The 24657-nt window shown below is 31.0% G+C and overlaps 3 protein-coding genes across 3 annotated transcripts; 1 reads left to right on the top strand and 2 right to left on the bottom strand.

Moving 5' to 3' along the window:
- The first annotated feature begins 1194 nt into the window (after positions 1-1194).
- LOC128180303 (multiple epidermal growth factor-like domains protein 6) lies at positions 1195-13442 on the top strand. Its single transcript, XM_052848282.1, has 19 exons — positions 1195-1328; positions 1549-1598; positions 1847-1975; positions 3008-3038; positions 3227-3279; positions 3443-3574; positions 4407-4458; positions 4679-4728; positions 5045-5173; positions 5889-5919; positions 6105-6157; positions 6322-6453; positions 7803-7833; positions 8024-8076; positions 8248-8379; positions 11738-11815; positions 12297-12375; positions 12470-12501; positions 12584-13442. Exons 1-19 carry the CDS (start codon positions 1195-1197, stop codon positions 13114-13116), a joined length of 1914 nt encoding a protein of 637 aa, XP_052704242.1. The 3' UTR covers positions 13117-13442.
- A 5171-nt stretch (positions 13443-18613) lies between these two features.
- Positions 18614-18973, bottom strand: LOC128180302 (uncharacterized). Its single transcript, XM_052848281.1, has one exon. It carries the CDS (start codon positions 18971-18973, stop codon positions 18614-18616), a length of 360 nt encoding a protein of 119 aa, XP_052704241.1.
- Positions 18974-20191: 1218 nt separating this feature from the next.
- LOC128180296 (uncharacterized) lies at positions 20192-22721 on the bottom strand. The gene is made up of 5 exons (XM_052848275.1): positions 22592-22721; positions 21529-22215; positions 21311-21430; positions 20393-21076; positions 20192-20306 (listed from the first exon to the last, which is right to left on the bottom strand). Exons 1-5 carry the CDS (start codon positions 22719-22721, stop codon positions 20299-20301), a joined length of 1629 nt encoding a protein of 542 aa, XP_052704235.1. The 3' UTR covers positions 20192-20298.
- Positions 22722-24657: the final 1936 nt, after the last annotated feature.

Genomic DNA, 24657 nt, shown 5'->3' on the forward strand with positions numbered 1-24657 from the left:
TTTACTGACGAATACATTTCAATTAACGGTGTATTGATATCCTCTACCATCGTCTCAGATTTATATTGCAGAGGCAACCTACAGGTGTCATAGACTCGATAAAGTTGGATGAATCTCAAAATATTTTTTTTCATTTGAAATTCAAGCGTATTTGGATGAAATGTTATCCTTCAATTCTTCAACGATGCGGACGAATCGTATCACATTATAATGAAAACATTAAGCCTTTTACTGGCAATGAATCAAATGAAATTTAAAGAACATCACCGATTCATCAAATCTTAGTTACAAACTTATGGAAGCATTTACAAAATAAATGCAAAGGACAATTGTACAAAAAACACTCTTTTAAACAATCATCAAATACATGTACCATCGAGATTGATCAATAACTAAACATCTTTCTAAATGCTGTAAAGAAAGAACATTATTACGGAAAAATATACAACGTCATTTAAACTACGAAGAAAGTGCATACATACTGAACATCAACTAAGATGTTGACGTAAAAAGTTTAATTTGATTGAATTGGTTTGTTCGAATCAAATGAAATTTAAAGAACATCACCGATTCATCAAATCTTAGTTACAAACTTATGGAAGCATTTACAAAATAAATGCAAAGGACAATTGTACAAAAAACACTCTTTTAAACAATCATCAAATACATGTACCATCGAGATTGATCAATAACTAAACATCTTTCTAAATGCTGTAAAAAAAAGAACATTATTACGGAAAAATATACAACGTCATTTAAACTACGAAGAAAGTGCATACATACTGAACATATCAACTAAGATGTTGACGTAAAAAGCTTAATTTGATTGAATTGGTTTGTTCGTCTCTTATAAATGAAATGAATAATGGTTATGGTAATAACGGTAATGATGAGCTATGTAGGGCAAGGACTGTATTCACCTCTATTTAACATATATAATTTAGCTATAATTATAGAGTATCCTTTTTCGTTTTGTATTTTCTTTTTACATTTCTAAAATAAAAAAAATAGCAACTGTAAATTTACATATCAAAGAAACGACCATAAAGTTTAAGATTTAAGTATAATCATATTTATTATCATTACAAATCAAAACAATCGAAACCATACCACTTATGAAACACCCTGTACATTTGTGCATAATGTGTTTTTTCCGTTTCAACGAGAACAAAATCCAGTTTGCTGCAAATAGCCATGTTTGTTGCAACATCAGGCGGTCGACTTTCGTTTTTTGTGATAATTATCTTATTAGATTTCATATTAATCAATGCTGCAGGATTATACATAAAGAACTCAACTACGGCTAGAGATGGAATTTCTTCAGTTACGTAAGTCTGTTTTGACATACTTTTCTCACAAAAAGAATTTTTGCTTTAGAACGAAATGCTATTCGTACTAAAAGTTAATTACTATCATAAAATGCAAAATAAACGTTAGCGAATCAAGGTTTGATTTCGTTCTCACTGTAATTATAAATGATTGATAGGAGTTCAATATAAAAATTGACTTATCATAAATTTCCTTATTTGTTGCTTTTATGTTTTAAAGGAAAAAAGAATGCGGCATTGACTTATACAATGTTAATGGTACTTGTACTAGTAAGTACCAGTTTTTTTTTATAACGTTATACAAATATTACCTTATATATTATAATAATAAAAATATTAGTTAAAAGCATTATTATGTTGTCCTGCAAATGTAACTAGCGCATTTATTGTCACTTACGTAACTATTATATCTTTATTATTGATAAAACATTAAATATTCACACATGCAGAGGTGCAGAAACATTATAAAGTTTTCAAGTTTTAAGAACTTTTTTAGATCTATTTTATGTATTTTAAAGAATGCCAAAAAGGAACTCGGGGGAATAACTGTTCTGAAAAATGTCAAGCCAACATGTACGGGGAATCCTGTTTAGAGAAATGCGACTGTCAACCACAGCAAGAATGCAATTACATACATGGCTGCATAGGTATATGTAACTTTCGAAATAGGGTTGCCATTATCATTGTCAATTAAATATTTACTACCAACCTAAACCAAAAAATAACATACATGTACATGGCTGCATAGGTATATGTAACCTTTCGAATTTGGTTGCCATTGTGATTGTCAATTAAATATTTTCTACTAACCTAAAACAAAGAAATAAATGTATTAACTCTAATGCATGTACTGAGAAAAGGGAACAATTGGATGTTATTACCACTGCTGTTCTGATTGGTCATGAAACGTTATCCTCGTATACAGTACTATTTTATCTTTCATTTGATATTTCTTTTCTTTTCTTTTCATGAAAATCGTTTGTCATACTTTGAAACAGGTCACTGGGTGAAGTAGCTGAGAGGCATTATGTAGAATAATTTAGCTGTTAGTTCATATCAATAACAAAACGTAGCAGGAAAGTGGCCAAGTTAAAAAGACATATTCACTACATGTAGCAAACTGTAATGGTCCATCTCAGCAGGATGAAGTTATGCCATTCAGAAAATTGAAAGGTGGCATAAAAATTACTAAAATGTGATTGGCAGACATTTGAGCTGTAATTCAGTTGAGTGCATGGCAAAACTTTGTTCTGTGGTTTATTAATATTTTAAATAAAAACAACGTATGTGACGTTTTGGTGAATATCAATGCCATTTTTCTCATGAAAAAATTATTACACAAACGCTTCATACCAGGCAATACCGGAAAAAGTAGTTTTTGTTTCCTGTTTTGATTAATCATCTTGAAGCTTTATAGCAAAAACATGACAAAAATAAAGGAATGATTCCGGCTTATATGATTGAACTTCCTATTTTCAACATATCCTCATTTGTGTAAATAACTTGTTTTATTGTAAACCTTTTTTATTGTTTGATCGAACTTGCATATTCTCTTACAGCACATAGAGTTACTGGTGGTGCTTTTTGTTATTTTATTTCACTAAATTTCTGGGATTTCTTTTGTATTCAACAAGTTTTTACCAAAAACATATTTATCTATTTTAACTGTATAATTTTAGATTCCGGGGGGATATGCAGTCATAAGGAAAGGTATTTTCTATACATGTAGAAATGAGCTTGAATTTAAAATACTTATAAACAAATTAAGAATATAAAATCCGAAAATATTTTATGTAGATCAATAACTTTTGTGATACTGATTTTAACAAACAATTGAATGGCATACTTAATATCACATACAAATTTGCCTAATATACGTATTTTTATCTATTTTGTAGCGATGATATAATTTGCTGTGATAACTTTATACTGACAAATGGACATTGTAAAGGTATTATGAAATTAGATAGAAATTAAAAATTATTTTTGCTTGATAAACAATGGAACATAAAACTTAATTGTCTATTTTTCGTAACTGCGAACAGGTCACTGGGCTAACGTTCATAAATATCTAACGAATATTGAAAGCATGCACATTAAAATATCAATTTCAGCTTGTCCATTGGGGACTTTTCGGACGAATTGTTCTCTGGAATGTCCTGACGGTTATTACGGTATGTTTTGCAAAGCAAAGTGTGACTGCATAACGTCAGAATGTGATAAAGCTGTTGGATGTCCAAAAAAAGGTAAGTCTATTATTAGCTTAAAACGAGCAATTGTGTTCTTAAAAGTAATTTAATCATGAATATCTTTGTGCATTTACGAATACTTTGTGCATGCATATTATTTTCACTGCTATAATGGAATTTACATTATATCCGTTACCATTACAAACTGGCTTAAACATAAATGAGATTAATCGATTTAGAATGTTTTAAAATGTTTAGAAAATTCAATGCAAAAATGTTTCTTCATTTATTTTTAATGTTTATGTCACAATTCTTTTAATTAAACGCTTTGAAATTTTTTTTACATAACATCTTCTCTATTGTGTCTTCTTTGTGACAAAAAAGTTATAATGCTATCTCTGTAATCCAGTTATTACACCAGCGCATTCTTTTCATTTCTTGCTTCATAAATTAATTAAGATCATTTTATGATATGACAGCAGATTGGCACACAAGATTTTTCAAACCCAAAGAATAAATTCTACGTGGCTTAAATCGGATTTTTTTGGTTAACATTATTTGGGAGATTTTCTATTTATCGTGCGGCCTAAAGCTTGTCTGATTGTTTTAAATGTTCAGTAATTGATACAATTGAAGATGCTTATTTTCAATTCAAACAAAACATTATGGAAACATTTGTTTCAACTATACTGTATTTGAAATTTCAGTCATTTTCTGGACTGACCCTTTAAATTTTCTTCTATTCCCCTCTTAACTTTTGGACTAGAAACAGGTAGCCTTGCAGTGTTTTTTCTTTCGTATGGTTTTGTTTTCGTTGCAACATCAGGCGGTCGACTGTCGTTTTTTGTGATAATTATCTTATTAGATTTCATATTAATCAATACTGCAGGATTATACGTACAGAACTCAACTACGGCTATGGATGGCATTTCTTCAGTTACGTAAGTCTGTTTTGTCATACTTTTCTCACAAAAGAATTTTTTTATTAGAGCAAAATGCTATTTATACTAAAAATTTGCTACTATATTTAAAATGCATAACAAACAAATCTACCGTAGTTTTGATTTCGTTCTTACTGTTTTTGTAAATGATTGATATGAGTTTTAATATAAAAATCGACTTACTATAAATTTCCTTATTTGTTGCTTTAATGTTTTAAAGGAAAAAAGAATGCGGCATTGACTTATACAATGTTAATGGTACTTGTACTAGTAAGTATCAGTTTTTTTGGACGTTATACAAGTTTTAACATATATTTTTATAGGAATAAAAATATTAATTTAACCATTATTATGTGTGTTGTCCTGCAAATGTAACGAGCGCATTTATTGTCACTTATATAACTATTATATCTTTACTATTGATAAAACATTCAATATTCACACATGCAGAGGTGCAGAAATATTAAACAGTTTTCAAGTTTTAAGACGTTTTATATATATATATATATATATATATATATATATATATATATATATATATATATATATATATATATATATATATATATATATATATATATTAAAGAATGCCCAAAAGGAACACGGGGAAATAACTGTTCTGAAAAATGTCAAGCCAACAAGTACGGGGAATCCTGTTTAGAGAAATGCGACTGTCAACCACACCAAGAATGCAATTATATACATGGCTGCATAGGTATATGTAACCTTCCAAATTTGGTTGCCATTGTGTTTGTCAGTCAAATATTTACTACCAACCTAAACGAAAGAAATAAATATATTAACTGTAATGCATGTACTGAGAAAAGGGAATAATTGGATGTTATTACCACTGCTATTTAGATTGGTCATGAAACGTTATATTCGTATACAGTACTATTTTATCTTTCATTTAATGTTTGTTCTCTTTTTTGGTGAAAATCGTTTGTTATACTTTAAAACAGGTCACTGGGGGAAGTTGAGGAGGGGCATGATTTAAAATTATTTGGCTGTTAGTTTTATTAATTACAAAACGTAGCTGGAATGTGGCCAAGTTAAACAAACATATTTACTCATGAAAATAGTATTACAGAAACGCTTCATACAACGCAATCCCGATAAAAAAGTTTTGTTTCCTGTTTTGATTAATCATATTTTAGCTTTTTATCAAAAATATGACAAAATAAAGATATGATTCCTGGTTAATGATTGAACTTCCTATTTTCAATGTATCCCCATTTGTGGGTTGTGTAAATTACTTGTTTTATTGTAAACCTTTTTTATTGTTTGATCGAACTTGCATATTCTCTTGCAGCAAATAGAATTACCAATGCTCCTTTTTGTTATTTTATTTAGATAAATTTCTGGTTTTTATTTCATTAAACAACTTTTTACCAAAAATATATTTATCTATTTTAACTGTATAATTTTAGATTCTTGGGGGATATGCAGTAATAAAAGCAGGTATTTTCTATACATTTAACAATTAGCTCGAGTTTGAAATACTTATAAACAAATAAGGAATATAAAATCCAAAAATATTTAATGCATATCAATAACTTTTGTGATACTGATTTAAACAAACGATTAAATGATATAATTCATATCATATAAAAATTGCCTAGTATTCTTTTTTATCTATTTTGTAGCGATGATATAATTTGCTGTGATAACTTTATACTGACAAATGGACATTGCAAAGGTATTATGAAATTAGATAGAAATTAAAAATTATTTTTGCTTGATAAAAAAATGGAACATAAAACTTAATTTTCTATTTTTCGTAAGTGTGGACAAGTCACTGGGCTAACGTTCATAAATATCTAACGAATATTGGATGCATGCACATTAAAATATCAATTTCAGCTTGTCCATCGGGGACTTTTAATACAAATTGTTCTCTGGTATGCCCTGACGGTTATTACGGTATGTTCTGCAACGAAAAGTGTGACTGCAAAACGTCAGAATGTGATAAGGCTACTGGATGTCCTAAAAAGGGTAAGTCTAATGATAATTAAAAACGAACAATTGTGTTTTTAAAAGTCTTTTGATCATGAATATCCTCGTTCATTTATGGATTCTTTGTTTATAATTTTCACTGCTAACATGGTTTTTACATTTACATTATATCCGTCACCATTACAAACTGGCTGAAACATACATGAGATTAATCCATTTGGAATGTTTTAAAATGGTTAGAAAATTCAATGCACTTATTTTTTCTTGTTTATTTATTTAGTGTTATGTCACAATTCTTTTGATTAAGCCACTTTGAAAAAATAGTATGTTTTACATCACATCTTCTCTATTGCGTCTTCTTTGTGACAAAACAGTTCTAATGCGATCTCTGAAATTCAGTTATTACTCCAGCACGTTCTTTTCATTTCCTGCTTCATAAATAAATTAAGATCATTTTTGATATAAAAGCAGATTGGAACACAAGATGTTTCTAACCCAAAGAATATATTCTTTGTGGCTTAAATCGGAATTATTTTGCTAACAATAGTTGGGCGATTTTTTATCAATCTTGCGGACTAAACCGTGTCTGATTGTTTCAAATGTTGCGTAATTGATACAATATAAAGATATTAATTTTCAAAACAAATGAAACATTATGGAAAAATGTGTTGTAACTATACTGTATTTGAGTCATTTTCTGGACTGACCCTTTTAAAGTTTCTTCTATTCTCCTCTTAACTTTCGGACTAGAAACAGGTAGCCTTGCAGTGTTTTTTCTTTCTGTTGGTTTTGTTTTCGTTGCAACATCAGGCGGCCGACTTTCGTTTTTTGTGATAATTATCTGATTAGATTTCATATTAACCGATGCTGCAGGATTACACGTAAAAAATTCAAATACGGCTAGTGATGGAATTTCTTCAGCTAACATTTCAGGTATAATTCAGTTGAGTGCATGGCAAAACTTTATCCTGTGCTCCATTAATATTTTAAAGAAAATCAACATAAGTTCCGTTTGGTGAATATCAATGCCAATTTTCTCATGAACAAGGTGTAATTACAGAAACGCATTGCACAAGACAATCCCGGAAAAAAAAATTTTTGTTTCCTGTTTTAGCTTTTTTAGCAAAACATGACAAAATAAAGGTATGATTCCTGGTTAAATAAATACACTTCTTATTTTTAAATGTATCCTCATTTGTGGGCTGTGTAAATTACTTGATTTATTGTAAACCTTTTTAATGGTTGACCGAACTAGAATATTCTCTTGCAGTAAATATAATCACTGGTGCTGCTTTTTGATATTTTATTTCACTGAATTTCTGTTGTTTTTTTGTATTAAACAAATTTCTACCAAAAAATATTTACCTATTTTAACTGTATGATTTTAGATTCCTGGGGTATATGCAGTAATAAGGAAAGGTATTCTCTAAACATTAAGTTATAAGCTTGAGTTTGAAATACTTATAAACAAATTAAAAATTTAAAATCCGAAAATATTTTATGTACTAGATCAATAATTTTTGTGATACTAAATGAAACAAACAAATGAATGAAATACTTTATATTGCATAAAAAGTGTCTAGTATACGTATTTTTATCTATTTTCTAGCGATGATATAATTTGCTGTGATAACTTTATACTGACAAATGGACATTGCAAAGGTATAATGAAATTTGATAGAATTTAGAAATTATATTTGCGTGATAAGAAATGGAACTTAAAAAAAGTAATTGTCTATTTTCTGTAACTGTGGACAGGTTACTGGGCTAACGTTCATAAATATCTAACGAAAATTGAAAGCATACATGTACGCATTAAAAGATCAATTTCAGCTTGTCCATCGGGAACGTTTTGGACAAATTGTTCTCTGGTATGTCCTGACGGTTATTACGGTATGTTTTGCAAAGAAAAGTGTGACTGCAATACGTCAGAATGTGATAAGGCTTTTGGATGTCCTAGAAAAGGTAACCCTAAACTTAACCTAAAACAAATCATTATGTTTTTAAAAGTAATGAAATCATGAATATCTTCGTGCATTTATGGATTCTTTGTATATTATTTTCACTGCAAACATTGTATATACATTTACATTATATCCGTCACCAATACAAATTGGCATAAAAATACATGAGATTAATCCATTCAGAATGTTTTAAAATGTTTAGAGAATTCATGCATTTTTTTCTTGTTTATTTATTTATAGTTTTTATGTCACTATTCTTTTAATTAAGCAACTTTGAAAAAAAATGGTCTGTTTTACCTTACATGTTCTCTATTACGTCTTCTTTGTAAAAAAAAAATGCGATTTCTGAAATTCAATTATTACTCCACATTTTTGTTCATTTCTTGTTTGATAACTAAATTTAGATCATTTTGTGATATAGAAGCAGATTGGCACAGAGGTTTTTTCAAACCTAAAGAATAAATTTTGCATGACTTAAACCGGAATATTTTTGTCGACAATATTTTGGCGATTCTTTATCCGTCTTGCGGACTAAAGCTTGCAATGTCTGATTGTTTCAGATGTTGCCTAATTGATACAATATAAAGGTGTCAATTTAATATAAATAAAACATTCTGGAAACGTTTGTTTAAATTATACTGTACTTGACATCCTAAGTCAAATATCTTGTAAAGAGGTTAATACTGTTTTTTTTATCAAGTTTTGAAGTATTTTTGTTTTTGCTTGAAACTGTCTTTATATCAATTTTATAACAGTTTTTAGTGAAAGACACTTCAAGACTTTAATAGTGAGTTCGTTTGAAAAAGACATAATTGAATCATTAGCATCCAATTTATGACGTCACAAAAACCATCATAACAGGAAATATCCCATATTTTATAAATATTAAATTGATTTATTTCCTTTCTAGACATTCTTTTTTTCAGAATATGTTGATTAAGATTTTAATGGTGATTGTAATAGGGACAGATATTACGGGACATTGGACAACAATTATGAAACACCCGGTATATCAGAAATGGAAAAATTTATTAACGAGTTCTATTTGAATAGAGGTGTATTGATATGACAATACTCAAAACTCGATGGCGTACAAAAACTGGTTGAGTCGACGTCTCAAAATACAACTGTTATTCATTAATTAATTCCATTATTTTACTTGATGGAAATGCTGAAACACACTGGTCTCTTCAAATTGAAAATGTTAATTATATCTTAATATACATGTAAATCTGATACAATATAATGCAACTTAGTACAATCATACTAAATTATATATACAAAATAGATACAATTAAAGAAAGAAACTCTTAAACATTGTAACATTGAACAACTGTTTTTTAAACATTCTACCAGATTTTTTCTGTTCATTAAGCGATTTCTGGAAAACTACTCAACCGATCTCGACAAGTTTTTCACAGATGATGGGACATTATCTGAATTTTATATGTTTTTAAATTTTTTGTCGTCGTCACTTCCGGTCTGGATTTACGGTCAATTTTGTAATTTTTTACGACCAATTATGTGCAGAGCTGATCTCAGAAACTAGTAGAGATATGACTTTGAAATTTTCAGGATAGGTAGAGCATGGTTTGAAGTTGTGCACTATATACTTGTTTTGCACCAGTGGCGCAATCTTTTAAAGCTCGCTTACGCACGAAAATTGGGTACAGATTTCGAATCAAAATTTTCATATGTTTTTATCAGTATCTTTTGATATTTTGTTAAGACATATAGAACAAAAGTAGTAGAGAATCAAACGTTCTATCCAATAAAATCAAGAAATAGGTGCTGGCCCCTTTAATTAGGGACCAAGAGACTCGTAAAGTCTATTACGAATAACTTGAAAACGATAGATATTTTGTTATGCCATGCATTATAGAATCAAAGTAGTTGATCACTACATTATCGGTGTGAAAAAGTCATCGTCAGGCCCATTTTTGACGTAATTAGGGATTTTTATTCATTATTCTAAATTTCTTTTAGGGGGGGGGGAGGGTTAATTTTGAAATCGTATCGATATTTCGTAGTAACATTTAAAATAAAAAAAATCGGACGGAAGACCTACTCGTTACTCGTAACGAGGTCATCTCTAGTTTTGATAATTATTGTTATTGTCTTAAACTAAAAAAAAATAACAATATTTTTTTTAATTCAAAATTTGATATTCAATTTCCAATAAAAGATTTTTTAGATTTAGATGATTCTTCTATATATAAAGCCTTGATTTACATATAGTTTGCATCAAAATTCAACACGTTTTATACCTTCAATTTATGTTGCGTTTAAGTTAGACATGTAGCATAACGTATTTCTTCCACTTAAACTTATGTAACGATTTGACACTTATAGGTTTACCCTTTACATCAACTTTAATGAGAAAGTCTAATTCAAAAGTATTCAGACCCTGAACCAAGGTGAATAATTGACAAAAATTGGGTTTGGTTGCAAATGGAAATATAAAAGAAAAGATCAAACAAAATATACATTTCTCCAATGCTATTCATGACTCTGCAATTATACTGATATAAGGTGCACTTAATAATCTCTAAATACGACAATAAATATATCCCAAATCCCAACTCCTAGAATAGTATGTAATCATCATAGAAAAACATACCTAAATATTCTTCCCGCAGGAATTTACAATTGCTACGTTGGATGTTTTCTTCGCAAGTAATCAGATGCAAGTTGATTTAACTTTAAAATTGAAACCTAACTAAAGATTGGGCTAAAAAGGGGGTGCTGGAAAAAAAAATTGAGCTTATGATTGCATAAGGGAAACATTATGTGAAGGTGCTTTTCAATCATAAAATTTCTCATACTACTCTCTTCCGTTTACGTCTTCCTTTACTATAAATTTTGATCCTCCAGGACTATAATGAGACAGACTATGACTGCAGGGCCTTTTCATAGAACAGAATTAAAACAATGTTTGAGATTAGTTTTTGCAATATCTTTGTCCCCATGAAAGGATTTTGTAAGTAATGTAATAACTCAAATTGTTTTTCTGGAGTCAATATGCTGTAAACTTGTTACTTTCAAAGCTTACTTTTGACAAAATCCATTTCATGGTGTGCGGCTCATGTGCTTAATGTTTTTTTAAAAAATGAGATTAAACGGTTTGTTGAAACAATAAAGCAAGTTGTTTTTTGATAGGGAGTTCAAATTTTATATACATTTTGTAAGAACTTTATGTAAAAAAAAGTCACTATTAGGCTAACGAAATGGTCCCAGTACTTTTTTCTTATTAATCTTCAGTCAATATGTACAGGTTTATGTCGTTAACTTCAGGTGAATTCCTGAAAATAATTTTCAAATATAAGTTGGAAATTAATATTAAATAACTTCAATTTTAGATTGTCGACCGGGAACATATGGAGAAAATTGCTTTGGTGGTTGTCCTGATGGATTTTACAATTTGTTTTGTAATTATGGTAAATATCACACAACTTTCGTTTATGAATTTGTGTTGATGGTTGATCTCTCTCTTTTACCTATTAGATATCAGACTTTATATTAGATTTTTATCTATTGTTCATAAGAAAATCTAATTTTTAGGGCTTAAAACTGATTAAGATAAAACCGCCAAGAGTTAAATATATATTAATTTATCCATGTAAATGCAATAAAAACAGGCGATATATAAATATTCCTAAGAAATATTTAAGCAATTTAGTAGTGGTTTAGATATGATTTTCGACCCGATATGATCGGGTTGAAGCATATAGGTTGGTGAGTGATATAAGTTACCGAACGAGTGAACGATTCAAACTTTATACATGTATTAGTACAAAAATCATAGTCGCAAAACTAGAATTAAAAAATGCATATGACGTATGGTATTAAAATTTTAACCGATAATTAACGTCATGCAAAGTGTATTATTTATTATGTCTGTTTATTTTCTCTTTGTAGAATCATACAGATATATTTTTTGGATAATTCCAATTGTTCTTGGAACAGTAATTTTCATCATGGTTTGTGTCTGCCGAAGGTAAGACATATCTTTTATCTTTAATTCTATAATGTGTATATTATACCATAAAAGTGTAGTTGAATACTAACGTTGTTTTAAAAAATATATTTAGGTGCCGAAAGACCAAACCTAGAAGCTTTGTTGGTAAGAAATAATTCTAAAATACTAATAATTATGATAAACTGATATATTTCTTGTACAAAATGTGTATGCCTTATTTTTAAAGATATCTCAACGTACCCGACTCAAAAGAATAATAGTACTCATGATGACTACGATCACCTTGCATATGCATGGAATAATTGCAATAACAATACACAAGACAGAAGCAAAATTAGCAAAACAGCTTTGGAGACTAAGACAGGAGAAGCAGAGATGTCTAACAGAAATATGGAAGCTGGTTTTTACAATACACTGAATCTACGTGTTTTTGATAATGAGGAACACCGGCCTCTTAAAAGATCCCGATCTGAAAGCTCTTCCTTGTATGTTAAAAGCTCGATTCCTCTTGAACCTTCAGCTTTTTGCGCTAAGCGAGTATTAAATTGTAACAGGACCTCGTCTCTTAGACTTACAAAGAGCACTGACAGAAATGGAAAGGCTGAAAAGGGTATTACTAAAACTAACAAGAACGACGAACCTTCTTTAAATTTTTATGTTTATGATTTGGCAACCTTTCAAGATAAAAGCAGTGTATCCCAAAGACAACTATTTCTAGAAGAATTGTCTTCACATCATTTATATTTAAAGAAGTATTAAGATATGTTCTTGGATCTGAAAAAAATGACTTTTATTGTCTTTAACACCTTTGGGATACAAATGTTGCTTACAAACCGAAACCTCAGTATTCCATTGAGATGTAGAATTTTAGCTACGTTGTTTCGCAAATGATAGAAAAATGAGGAAATTTGGGGGGAAATCAACTTGTATTAATAAAAACGTGAGGCCCAGTTGTATTCAAATTTAGGGCATAAGGGTATTTATAGCTATTGCACTACATAGATAAACACCCACTATGGTGATATAAATGACTTCACATTGGTTTATCTCCATACTGTAACGTATTGTTATTAAGAGTAAAAGTCAGGAGGTGTCGATAATTTTTAAAGTACAAAGAAATAATCGTTATAATTTTATTTTTTGTATTTGTATCAATAAATTACAAATCTTATCTTATTTTTTGTGATTTATATTTAAAGGGATATCTGTTCATATTCTATACAGGTCATCTTCTTTCGAATTCTAAAAAAAGAACTACATGTTTTCTTAAATAAGTAAATCAAATCAAGCACCTCATGTGCTACTTCCTCATATGTACAGAGTTTCGAACTGATACTGCAAAGTATCGAAATTTCTCACAAATAGTTCATTGAAATATGATGTTATGTAAATTGGTTTGCAGAACAATATTATTATCACCTGCTTTAATATAAATTATAGCAAACCTTCGAAAAGGTATAAACAACATGGCCGTAGTGCACCCCTGTTGCAGTTTAGGCAAAAAGAACACCTTTTGATGTATACGACTGAAAAAGGGAAGAGCAATTCTAGAGAACACAATAAAATAACCTCGAGGATAAACATAACTTTAAGAATTAAAAAAACCCTTTAAACAATAAAATGTTTTATTTTGATGTTTCGTGCGGTGTAAAGGTAGCGAACATATTGCAATTTTTCTTTTCGCAATGCTTGCTAAGCACTAGTGACAAAGCTTGTATGAAACACCAACGAAAACATATTACTGTTTATGCATATGTTTACTGAATCGAGTCATGAAATATCCATAAAAAGTTATTAAAAATATTAAATCATTATTAATGTTGAACGTTACACAAAAGAATCCGCTGATTCTTCTAATATGTGAAAGTTACTACGGTAACTACTTGAAACTACTTGAGATTAGCCTGCGTGCAAGTATGTGCATCCACAACTTTCATTTATTTGTCGATCCTTCCAATGAGGATTAATGTCAAAACGTACCACTACTTGTACTGTCATATCTTCCCATTTGTGACCACTTGGGTTGACATGTTTGATTCCGTTGGAATCTTTAATTTTGGGGCTTTATTTTGATCTTAATGGTAGAAAGTTGATTGCTTTTGCGGAGTTCACTATTGTTTTGAGCAATCCGTACAGCCGATGAGATAAATGGAATCATATCTGCGGCAAGACGTGTTACTTACTATTTTGTATGTGCGATCGCGACTTATTATGGAACTACTAAATATGTCCTTTGCAAAGCTATACTTGCACAAACTTTCGTTAGTATAAAGAATGAAAAGATTCTAAGTTCTTGAACGGGATACTTTTGTCTTTTTTCTTTGCAAAAGGAGTTCCCTGTCATTTTGGCTTTCACATAAATTGCTTATGCACTGTTTGGACTTTGTAGACTCAAACACACAGATGGGATTTCAATACCTTGTTTTGTTCTAATGAGAAAACAAGATTCGTCAAACTTTACTAGTTTAGATTATCTTTAAGGAGCACCGCTAAAGGTATGGTGAGGGTAGCAACTTGACGGTTTAAGGAAAGTACATGTATGAGAGTCGGTGGGTTTAATATGGATCATTAAGTTATCATCTTCAAGATATTGTTATATTTTTTTACATAACTGTATATTTGGCGACTTCAGGCCCCAGGCCATAAAAGTTAGACGAACTTATTTTTTGATCTCAGTTTTATTTTCACAATAACAAAAATATACTGAAAAATTTATAAAAAAATTATCGTCGTTTTGAATGTGACGCATTTGCCGCATTTTCCTTCTATTGCGTTACAGCCACGAACAATGCACAATTTCACTAGGAATAGAACTACTACGTATAAATTGAACCTTAGTTTTAGTGACTAATACAATGAATAAACATAACCGCAAAAAGTGCTTGAAAAACTATAAACTAAATGTATTTCGTAATATAATAATGTATTGTTGAGGTAAATTCCCCCCTTGTTAACACTGGTTATTTATAGATATATTGAGGAAATTGAGAAAAACTGCATGGTTATGTAAATACCAAAAAACAAGAACAAAAGCAGAAATGTTGCATGCAGACTTTTTTTGAGAAACTGCATTTTGTCAAAATACTTTAATTTACTGAGCTTATAGACGATATCTCCATGCATTACAATGTCCCCTTTCCTGTTGGTTTAAAGCTGATATCTTAGTGTTTTAAATTATGTTATCAAAAATGGTATTCATTGGGGTTTTTTACATAATATGTTCATGTACATGTATTGCAGAAGGCATACACGTATCATTGTATAAATACATACGTCAAAAGCACGCATATATTCATAAAAATTTAATGCATAAAATTTTAATGCAGAATATTTATATAATGTGTTGCTTGATAAATAGGAACAACGGTTTAATTTTCCAAAAGGAAATATAATCATTTGCAAAAACTGGTATTTACGAGTCAAAAATGTCTTCTGCGGCAAGTTGAACGACACATTTGACAACCGACAGGGGAAAAAGAAGCACAAATGAGCAACCTATATTTTAAAAAAATTAACTAAACCATATTTGGTGACCAGTGACTTAAATGAAGCAATGGATGATATGAACACTTTCTCTCTTGTCAAATAGTCCATTACCCCGGTAAGAAATAAAGCATGCATATGATTATGCAGAGGTTGTAAGTTTGTTGTTTATAAATAAAAACCACCGAAAACAGATATTCTTACAACTGTCTTCATTTCGTAAATTGTAACAATTGAAAATGGCAAATACTACGTTTGTTATGAATATCTAACAAAATGTAGGGAACGCTGGCACAATGTCCATCGTGCCTTGGCTCAAAGTAACCTACTGAAGTTGTTTCGATTTGGCTGATCAATGAAACCTACTTGAGTTATATCGACTTAATAATGACTAATGTGGTAAGACTTCTTTATGTTTAGTTCCCACTGTCTTGAGATCTGTTATAAACACCACGATAGAGAAATCGTAATTTGTCGTGGAAGTTATCCAAAGTTTTAGGATTGAATACGAGGTGATATGGGTCGATGCGTCCTTATGTGATTCGTTAACCTTTGACACATAAACAAGGTTAGGACAGACATACATCAGGTGACGCGATCTGTGATGATCTCATTTCCCGTTTAGATACGATAACATCCGTTCTGATCAGATCATCAAGATAGAATTCCCGATCGGATCTCGATTTGATTCTAACATCGCGACAAGAGTCCCATATTTTGGACGCTTGTGTACTGATAGATTCGTATGTATATGGTAAGATACGTTCATTGCGAACTGACGATGTGATCTGTTGCGATAAAGCATGATAATAATGACGATTCTGTTCATGATCAAGAAGATGAATTTAATTTATTGTACGATTTGATCTTAACTGATTTATCACATGTTTATCTCGAAATGCGGTGGATATCACTCTTGGGATAAATTTTTGATATTACACTGTGTGTTCTTACGCGACTTGACGTCACAATTAAACATCACATAGGTGTAGGCGGTTGATTGATATAGAATGAAAAAGTAAATAAATATTTCAGTTGAAAAGTGTTGAGTGTGAAAATGTGAAGTGGTTGCTGTTGTTTCAATTATCATTATATATATTAGTATATTTTCAATTACACAAGTGTTTTTGAATTCATTTATTAAGTTGGCAGGTAATGTAAACAGTGGTCAAAAAAGGTTACAACAATAGGGTAGCCGACAACATGGTATACCCCCTACATCAACATTTTATGCCCTCCCTGCTTGGAAAAGTAGCACGCTGGGTTGACTGCAATCGTACTACGGACACAATTCAACAAAAATATCATTATATGATAATAAAGTTGTACTCCATAATTTTTATTTTCTTTACTCAAATGTCTTATTAGTACACCTGATCTATCTGTATCTATCAACATCAACCACAACAAACACAGTACATACTAAGAACAGTTCAATGGTTAAATTGAAGTTGACAAATACGCCACATTGGCACCTTTGGGCTCCAAAGCTCGTGGTGGTAGGCAACTTCAATATAACACCACTGTGGACATGTTTGTTAAGACCCTAGAATGTAATTCACTGGGAAAACCACTCCCACCTTGTTTTTGACAAAGTATTCCAATGCCCCTTGTAGATTATTAAGATAAATGTCGTTTCCTAGACCTGACAGATGTACCCCATCTCGGCCGAACAGTTGTTTAGGTTTTCCTAAAAACCGTGTATGCCTGAGAAGCCTCCCCCCACCACCAAGGATTTCGTTGGCTGCTGTTGACCCTGTTTTGTGTCTGTTCCATCGCCCTAACGTTTTTTTAAATAACGCCATGCTACCCCGGGCAGCATGAACGACTAAACAAGTTTTGTGTTTGGGACGATAGAGGCAATTAAATGTAAATTCCACCTTACTCCATCTTACAGTTTTTGGGTTTTTACTTGCTCTATGTCATTTGCACCAAATTTTGATCATTGACCTCATATAAATCATATGCAAACAGAATAAGATCAATATAAGTGGTTTAATACTATAAATGTTTTTGTATTATCATCATTCAATTTTTTGTAAAATTGGATCAAAAATGGGTAGGAATTTGAAAAGTGATAGAGGTAATTCGGACTGGAATATTTATTAAAATTGTGAAGGAAACTTAATGCTTTGTATGTATTTAGTGTCACTGCCATTCATAAATTGTATTTCATTTTCAAAAGTGTTGAGCATTTTGTTTTATTTTCACAATTAAGAAAATCTCAATCATAGTGTACAATTTTAAGTGATTTTCCTTTAATTTTCCAAAAATATACAATGGCCATTAACTCAAAAAGTAGGTCATTGACCTACTTTTTTGAAAATAAAAAATAACACTACAATAAAAGGTCTATAACACACAATAGTTGGTTTTTCATTATCATCAGTGGAATTTTTTTTTCATTCTGAGTAAACGTCATCCTTAGCAAAGGATTTTTTTTTAAAATTAGGTATGATTTAATGTCATTAATCACCTGCGCCGATGCGATTTAAATACATCATTTGCAATTTAAAGATTCGCCCATCACATGATTTCAAAGAACATATGACGTCACAAAAAGGCATCAAATATAATGTTTAACATCGGTGTCAATAAATGTAACATAGAAATAATCCCGGTCAAAGTATTTTTGCGATGATTCAAACAATATCGTTTTCCAGCCATATTTTAGCATCGGTACGCCCTAACATTGCTGCGAACTTTGCACATGAGACTTTTGATTGTAAATTAAGGCTAGTGTAGGTACATGTAGAATGTCAGTACCTGGATACTATGCATCCTGTGTCATCTCAAACTGGGGATGAGGGATCTCTGCCCTGCTAGACATGGCGGCAATCACTGCCTGTGTCACCTCGTCCAACTGCTCCCTGTTCAGCGCTGCTGGTTGCTTTTGGGTTGACACGGTTTCCCTATTTAGGTTATGTGAGGTTGAGAAATCAACCAGATTCACACTATGCTGGGAACCAGATACATCAACCAGATTCACACTATGCTGGGAACCAGATAAATCAACCAGATTCACACTATGCTGGGGACCATCAGAGCTAGAACTGTCTGTTGCGGCGCGCTTCGGGTCGCGCGGCTTTGCACGTGGTGCAGGTGGAGGCTCTCGAACTTTCCCCTTTGGCATAGTTTACTCTTGAATTTTTTGGCTAATAGCCAAAAATTTAAGGCCGATGGTAAGGCTAATACCAGCTGGCGCTGGTTATTATGGGAATAATAGTTGTGAAATATATGCCTAGATTTATGAGTTACTAATAAGATAAAATGTTAATATGATGAAATCTAAACATGATTTCGCTTTGATAAATGGATTTAACTCTGATTAGTTAAATCATATTAGTAAAGAAGATAGAAAACTTAATTTCATTTTATATGGAATATATGATCAAGAAAATGTACAAGAAAACTGATCCTGAAATATTTTTCTCCTCTCTATCAGAACATCGTATCAAAACAAGTTATCTGATCTATTCAATAAATTCATTGATAATAAATATTGATATAGCCACAAGGGTTTAATTATGGCAAGGCCTCTACGATCTAAACATAAAATGTCTCAGATTAATGTGAATCTTTTTAATGCATATGTACCTTTTTCAATCCTGCGGAGGTTACGTAGATTTATTAATCACTTTAACAAACGTTCAACACTCGCTGTGGTAAACTAAATTGAACTAATGTATAACTAGAGTATGATACAACTAGTATTATTCCCTCCTAGGCCTACTACTCAATACATCAAATGCATCTCATTCCTTATAACCTTAAAATATGCATAGATTAAGGACCATTATTTGGGTATGGTTCGCTTAATTCAACCATAAAAGCCATTTTCAATAAAGTTGGAATTACATTAAAATATCAGCCAGTACATGTAACTGTTTAATATGTGTATTATAAAAGATATGCATTTGTTTAATTGGTAAAGGCTGAGTATAAGCAATAAAAGGATCACAAATCGCACAGAGGCTTAGCTTATTTTGATTACACATTTTTCTTTGAAATTATAGATACGAGGGAGGGGACTCGCGTTGTCAAAACGGCTATAGTGATGACATATTTATGAAAAGGCTTTTTTCATAATTCTAGAACGATCACGGAATGTTTGATCTTTAAAACACTGTTAAAGTTTTGAAGAGACAAAGATCTCGTTATAGATTTTTTTTATAATTTTAAGAACAAAAAAAAAAATGGTAAATGGAATTCTTTTTTATTCTTGTATGATTTTATCATTATTTCCTTTTTGTCGTTGCAATCATAATAACATCTAATACATGAATTATCTAAGGAATATATGTGACAAAATCATTGATTGAAGAAAATAATTGTATATTTAACAATTTGAAATGTTATATAAAGAAAGCAAAGGTCAGCAAATACTGCATGTATAGCCCATCTTGGTTTGTATCATATCATTGGTAACATGAATCTAGGAACTCTTCGTTCATTAATTCATAACTCTGAAATTAGATTATAACTTTTAAAATAAAAAAGTTGATCAAACAGCAAAAACAAGTGATTCAAAATTTTAACAAAAGGCACTTACCAAATCGCATGCCTAATGCTGCCCCTTCGATATTCGCTAGTGTATTGTATCCATTTATCGCATATCCACCACAACCACCAAAATGCATCTCAAACTGCAAAAAGTAGGACTTAGGAAGTTGTCGAGCGGGGTCCACAGGCACTCCAGCATCAAGCCATGTTTTCATCAGCGGCGTGTAACAACACCTTTTGTAATATCCACCAGGAAGGTTGCTTTTAGGGTTGAAATAAAAGGTAATGTAACTGTTTGGATTCCTATCACAGTTGACAAACGTTTGATCGGCATCATTGACCCTGTAGCCCTGCGTGTTCTTAGCCTTAGCCGTATTATTATCCAGAAATCCAAGGTAGAGATAAGGCCCCATCTTCTTGGCATTTACTGGAGCTCTAAAGCCAGCAAAAGAATTATACCTGACAGTTAATGGCTTGTCGGCATACGGAGTTATTTGCTCCAAAATGGAGTCGTATTGCTTTTTGTTTCTAAGATGTCGAACTACCACTTGAGATTTGATTTCAAATAATTCGTTAGCATCAATAGTGGCATTAGTGTTTGAGACAAATGTTAACCCGTAGGTCTGATGAAACTCGCAGAAAACGTTGTACGATTGATTCTGTTTTGTTCTGCTGTATATCAAGTATTCTCCAGTTATAGGCCCTTTAGATATAGCTATGTCTTTACAAGAAACTGAAAATAAAATATTAGAGATGTAAAGTAGAAATACCACGAAATGTACGTCACGTCCAAATAATTAAAATGAATAATCTGGGATTCTAAGATTTTAAATAAAAAATGTAATCATTATCCAAAACATTAGGAGCTGAAAAATTGTTACTCAAGATAATTAAATTTCATATACAAAAAAAAATAAACAAGAGCACCACGACAAATTAAAAAATGATAATAAATGGGACATCCTACATGGGATTTTTTCTTTGCATTGAGATCCGGTAAATCCGGAAGAACAGAAACAGGTTGGTCTTCCATTTGCTATGATACACGATCCGCCATGATGGCAATGCATGTCACTGCAGGTTACATCTTCAGAAATAAATAAAAACATATACAAGAAATACAGTGATGGGCAAATATAGTCAGGGAAAACCAAAGAACAATCCATGAAGATATGAGGAACTCACCAAACCTAAATCCAGGTACGGCACCAACAATATCAGAAAATGTACCATAGTTAGGGACAACATACCCCCCACATCCACCCATATGCATTTCAAAAAACCGGAAGTAGTCATCAGGAATAGGAAGGCTGTATCTTGTAGACACATCAATCCAATTTCTCATATATTTGTTATAGCAACACCTTTTGTGATAGCTGTGGGTCTGCAATGGTGAGTTATTATAGAAGAAAGCTATGTAAGAATTCGGATTGGCATCACAGTTGTTGAATTCCCAATCCTTAGAACCAGCCCGATACCCCTGTATACTGCGTCTGGCTGCAATCGACCGCGGAAGGAACCCCACGTAAATATATTTGCCGAGGAAAGGGACGTTCAGAGGTGCATTGAACCCTTTATTTTCGTTGATTTGCAGACTCAATGAATAATTACTTTGATAACGTTTCAACTCTTCCAGAACTGTTCCATAGCGTTTACCCGACGTGCGGAGATGAACCACTTTAACTTCATCTGTAGTGGAACAGATGGAGCGAAGATTAAACTGGCTTTCGGAATAGTCTTTTAGATATGTGTACCCATGAGATTTCAACGAAAACTCACAAAAAACAGAAATCGGCGTTTTTGTATCTTGAGTGATGGTATACTCTCCACTTTTGCTTTCCGGGTTATTCAAAATGATATCCTTACACGATCCTAATGGAAAAAATAAAATATTATTAAAAGCATATTTAAGTATTTAAATTTCTATTGTTTTTCTTTAAATTTGGTTGCATATCACATTTAAATCAAGCTAACTCCCTTTTCTCCATACTCCACAAACATATAGCCAGTATTTCTATATCTTTCAACGCCATTAACACAGCATACAGAGGATATTAATGATATACTACAATGTCTAACCAAAAAAAATGTAAAAAAAAAAAAGTATGAAGAAAATAAAAATAGTTTTGAAGAAATATTTGATATAGAAAAAAAGCAAACCATCTTCTCTCTACCGCCATGAAGACAACAATTACATCGATAAGGCATTATAATATTATGTAAAAGATAAATGTTGTTTAATTCCTACTTGGCCTTGGGTCGCAAGAGATGCTAGCAATGACAACGTATTTTGTCATCTGAAGTACTGCAAAAATCCTTAAAACTGAGATTATTGTTTTCTTCATGATCATCTTCTCTTTAATCATGTTCTGTATCATGTAATCTCTGTATTCATATTAATTTTAAAGGCTGGATTTTCCATTTAATTGCGAAATGTTTACAGAAAAAGTATTTGATCTTGTTTTTTGAAAATGAATTGAAGTACCAAGATGTTTTTTTTATCTTATTGTTGGAACATATAACGTATTAGAATTAAAAAAACCTAGACAAAATCAACAGGTTGTATAATGATATACGGCCGTGTAATGCATTGTCTGCAGTGATACAGGTATGGTGACACGGTGCAACATTATTTGTTATTCAAACAATACCACTCATCAAGGACACAGACCACAAAATTCATGAATCATCCTACAGGTAAACACTACTTAGATGACGTTAATTGGATAACATTGACCGATATATCCAACGTAAATAATCAGATTATTACAGTAGGAGGAGACGGATATACAATCCCATAAAACATTCCGATATTTGCTCCGACTATCATTCTTCCACAGATGGATACGCTTGATGAAAGCTTGTTCAATGTCTTTTGTTTTGGATACCAACATAAAGTTAACTCGGTATCTAAATTAAATAAAATTTTAAAAGTCAGAAAGTTTTACTTAGATGTGCAGTTTCTACAGTGCATAATTTTTCATCATATTGTAGATCTAGTCACTCCATTAAAGAATTGATTGTAAAAATAAACGATAAAAAATCTTTAGTAAATGAACTAGGACTACTTTGTATCTGACTTTATATCAACATTACTGCTGTTAGACAAAAGAGAGACAATGTTTAAAAATGGTTTTATAGGTTTGATATGTACATGCATATTTATGTATTTTCCCGAAGTTTTCAAATACCACAATAATATTTGAGTTGTTTTTTATTTGAATTGTTATATGAAAATATGATAGGTTTCTTAAAATGACACACAAAAAGTTAACATAATAAATCATTTTCTTTGTGTAATAATCTCAAATAATTTGCCAATTCTTGCTTTTAATTGAGTTTTATTCTACAATGACTTTTTTTAAACCATAGCTAAACGGTAGAAATGGGAATATTTTTGTTGGTCGCTACACGTAAAAGACAGATTATTGCTGCTTATGACAGATTACGTTTAGGCGACCATGCATCACAAAAATATTTACGCATTTGTGTTTTAATTTACTTAATTGACAATTGTTTTTTATAATTTGTCTATGAATAAAAGGGACCATTTTAAACACATCTTTATCGTTCATGAAACTGTTTGGATATTGTCTAGTCTTACTGGAATTTTTAAATTCATTTATTTATTGTCTAGAAAGAATCTTTTTAGATCGTGCTTTGCATAAAAAGCTTTTACGTTTACTATACAAAAATCGGTTTATTCTATTAAAGTTTTAAAACAAATTTTTAAGTGTTTAGCTAGGATTCTTTGAACAAACGGTTGTTAATGTATTTAAATGACAAAAAAAGTAGGGTTTGAGATATCTTTAAAAAGTAATTATACTATATTATATAACAAATTCATGATATGTCAGAATGTTTTTCTTACTCTCAAAATTCTAGCTAGTGATGTGTAAGAATGAATTTAATAAAGGACTGCAGTATACATATAATCTGTGTACACAAAATCTGAGTTCTAAAGAAAAATTTGCAAAATACATAAAGATTTTACTAATTATCATGTAGAAATTGAATAGAAAGTAAATAAAAGTTAGCATACGGTTACCCAAAACGATGCAATAGTGTTATATGATGTCATTAAGATCATCTTATTTTCAAAATTTATGGTTTGGAACAAACATTTACTATTTCAAGTCAGTGTTTGTGTTGGACACAATGTTTTAACAAGGTGTGTATAGCTATGTTAACTCGTATTAATCGTTGTTACATAAACATATATTCAGGCCCATTGTAAGGTAAAATACCTATCAAAAATTTTTTTTAAAATCGTTTCAAAATAAAGCAAATGAAAAATATAGTTTTCACAAACCT

Source organism: Crassostrea angulata, chromosome 4 (assembly GCF_025612915.1).
Source record: "Crassostrea angulata isolate pt1a10 chromosome 4, ASM2561291v2, whole genome shotgun sequence".
Taxonomy (NCBI): domain Eukaryota; kingdom Metazoa; phylum Mollusca; class Bivalvia; order Ostreida; family Ostreidae; genus Magallana; species Magallana angulata.

What these genes read in the sequence shown, in the direction of transcription:
- LOC128180303 (XM_052848282.1), top strand. Translation starts at nt 1,195, where the DNA reads ATGTTTGTTGCAACATCAGGCGGTCGACTTTCGTTTTTTGTGATAATT. An exon ending in TTACATACATGGCTGCATAG is followed by an intron (nt 1,976 to 3,007) that starts GTATATGTAACT and finishes GTATAATTTTAG; the next exon opens with ATTCCGGGGGGATATGCAGT. An exon ending in ATATGCAGTCATAAGGAAAG is followed by an intron (nt 3,039 to 3,226) that starts GTATTTTCTATA and finishes TCTATTTTGTAG; the next exon opens with CGATGATATAATTTGCTGTG.
- LOC128180302 (XM_052848281.1), bottom strand. Translation starts at nt 18,973, where the DNA reads ATGCCAAAGGGGAAAGTTCGAGAGCCTCCACCTGCACCACGTGCAAAG.
- LOC128180296 (XM_052848275.1), bottom strand. Translation starts at nt 22,721, where the DNA reads ATGATACAGAACATGATTAAAGAGAAGATGATCATGAAGAAAACAATA. An exon ending in CTCTTGCGACCCAAGGCCAA is followed by an intron (nt 22,216 to 22,591) that starts GTAGGAATTAAA and finishes TTTTTCCATTAG; the next exon opens with GATCGTGTAAGGATATCATT. An exon ending in CGTACCTGGATTTAGGTTTG is followed by an intron (nt 21,431 to 21,528) that starts GTGAGTTCCTCA and finishes TTATTTCTGAAG; the next exon opens with ATGTAACCTGCAGTGACATG.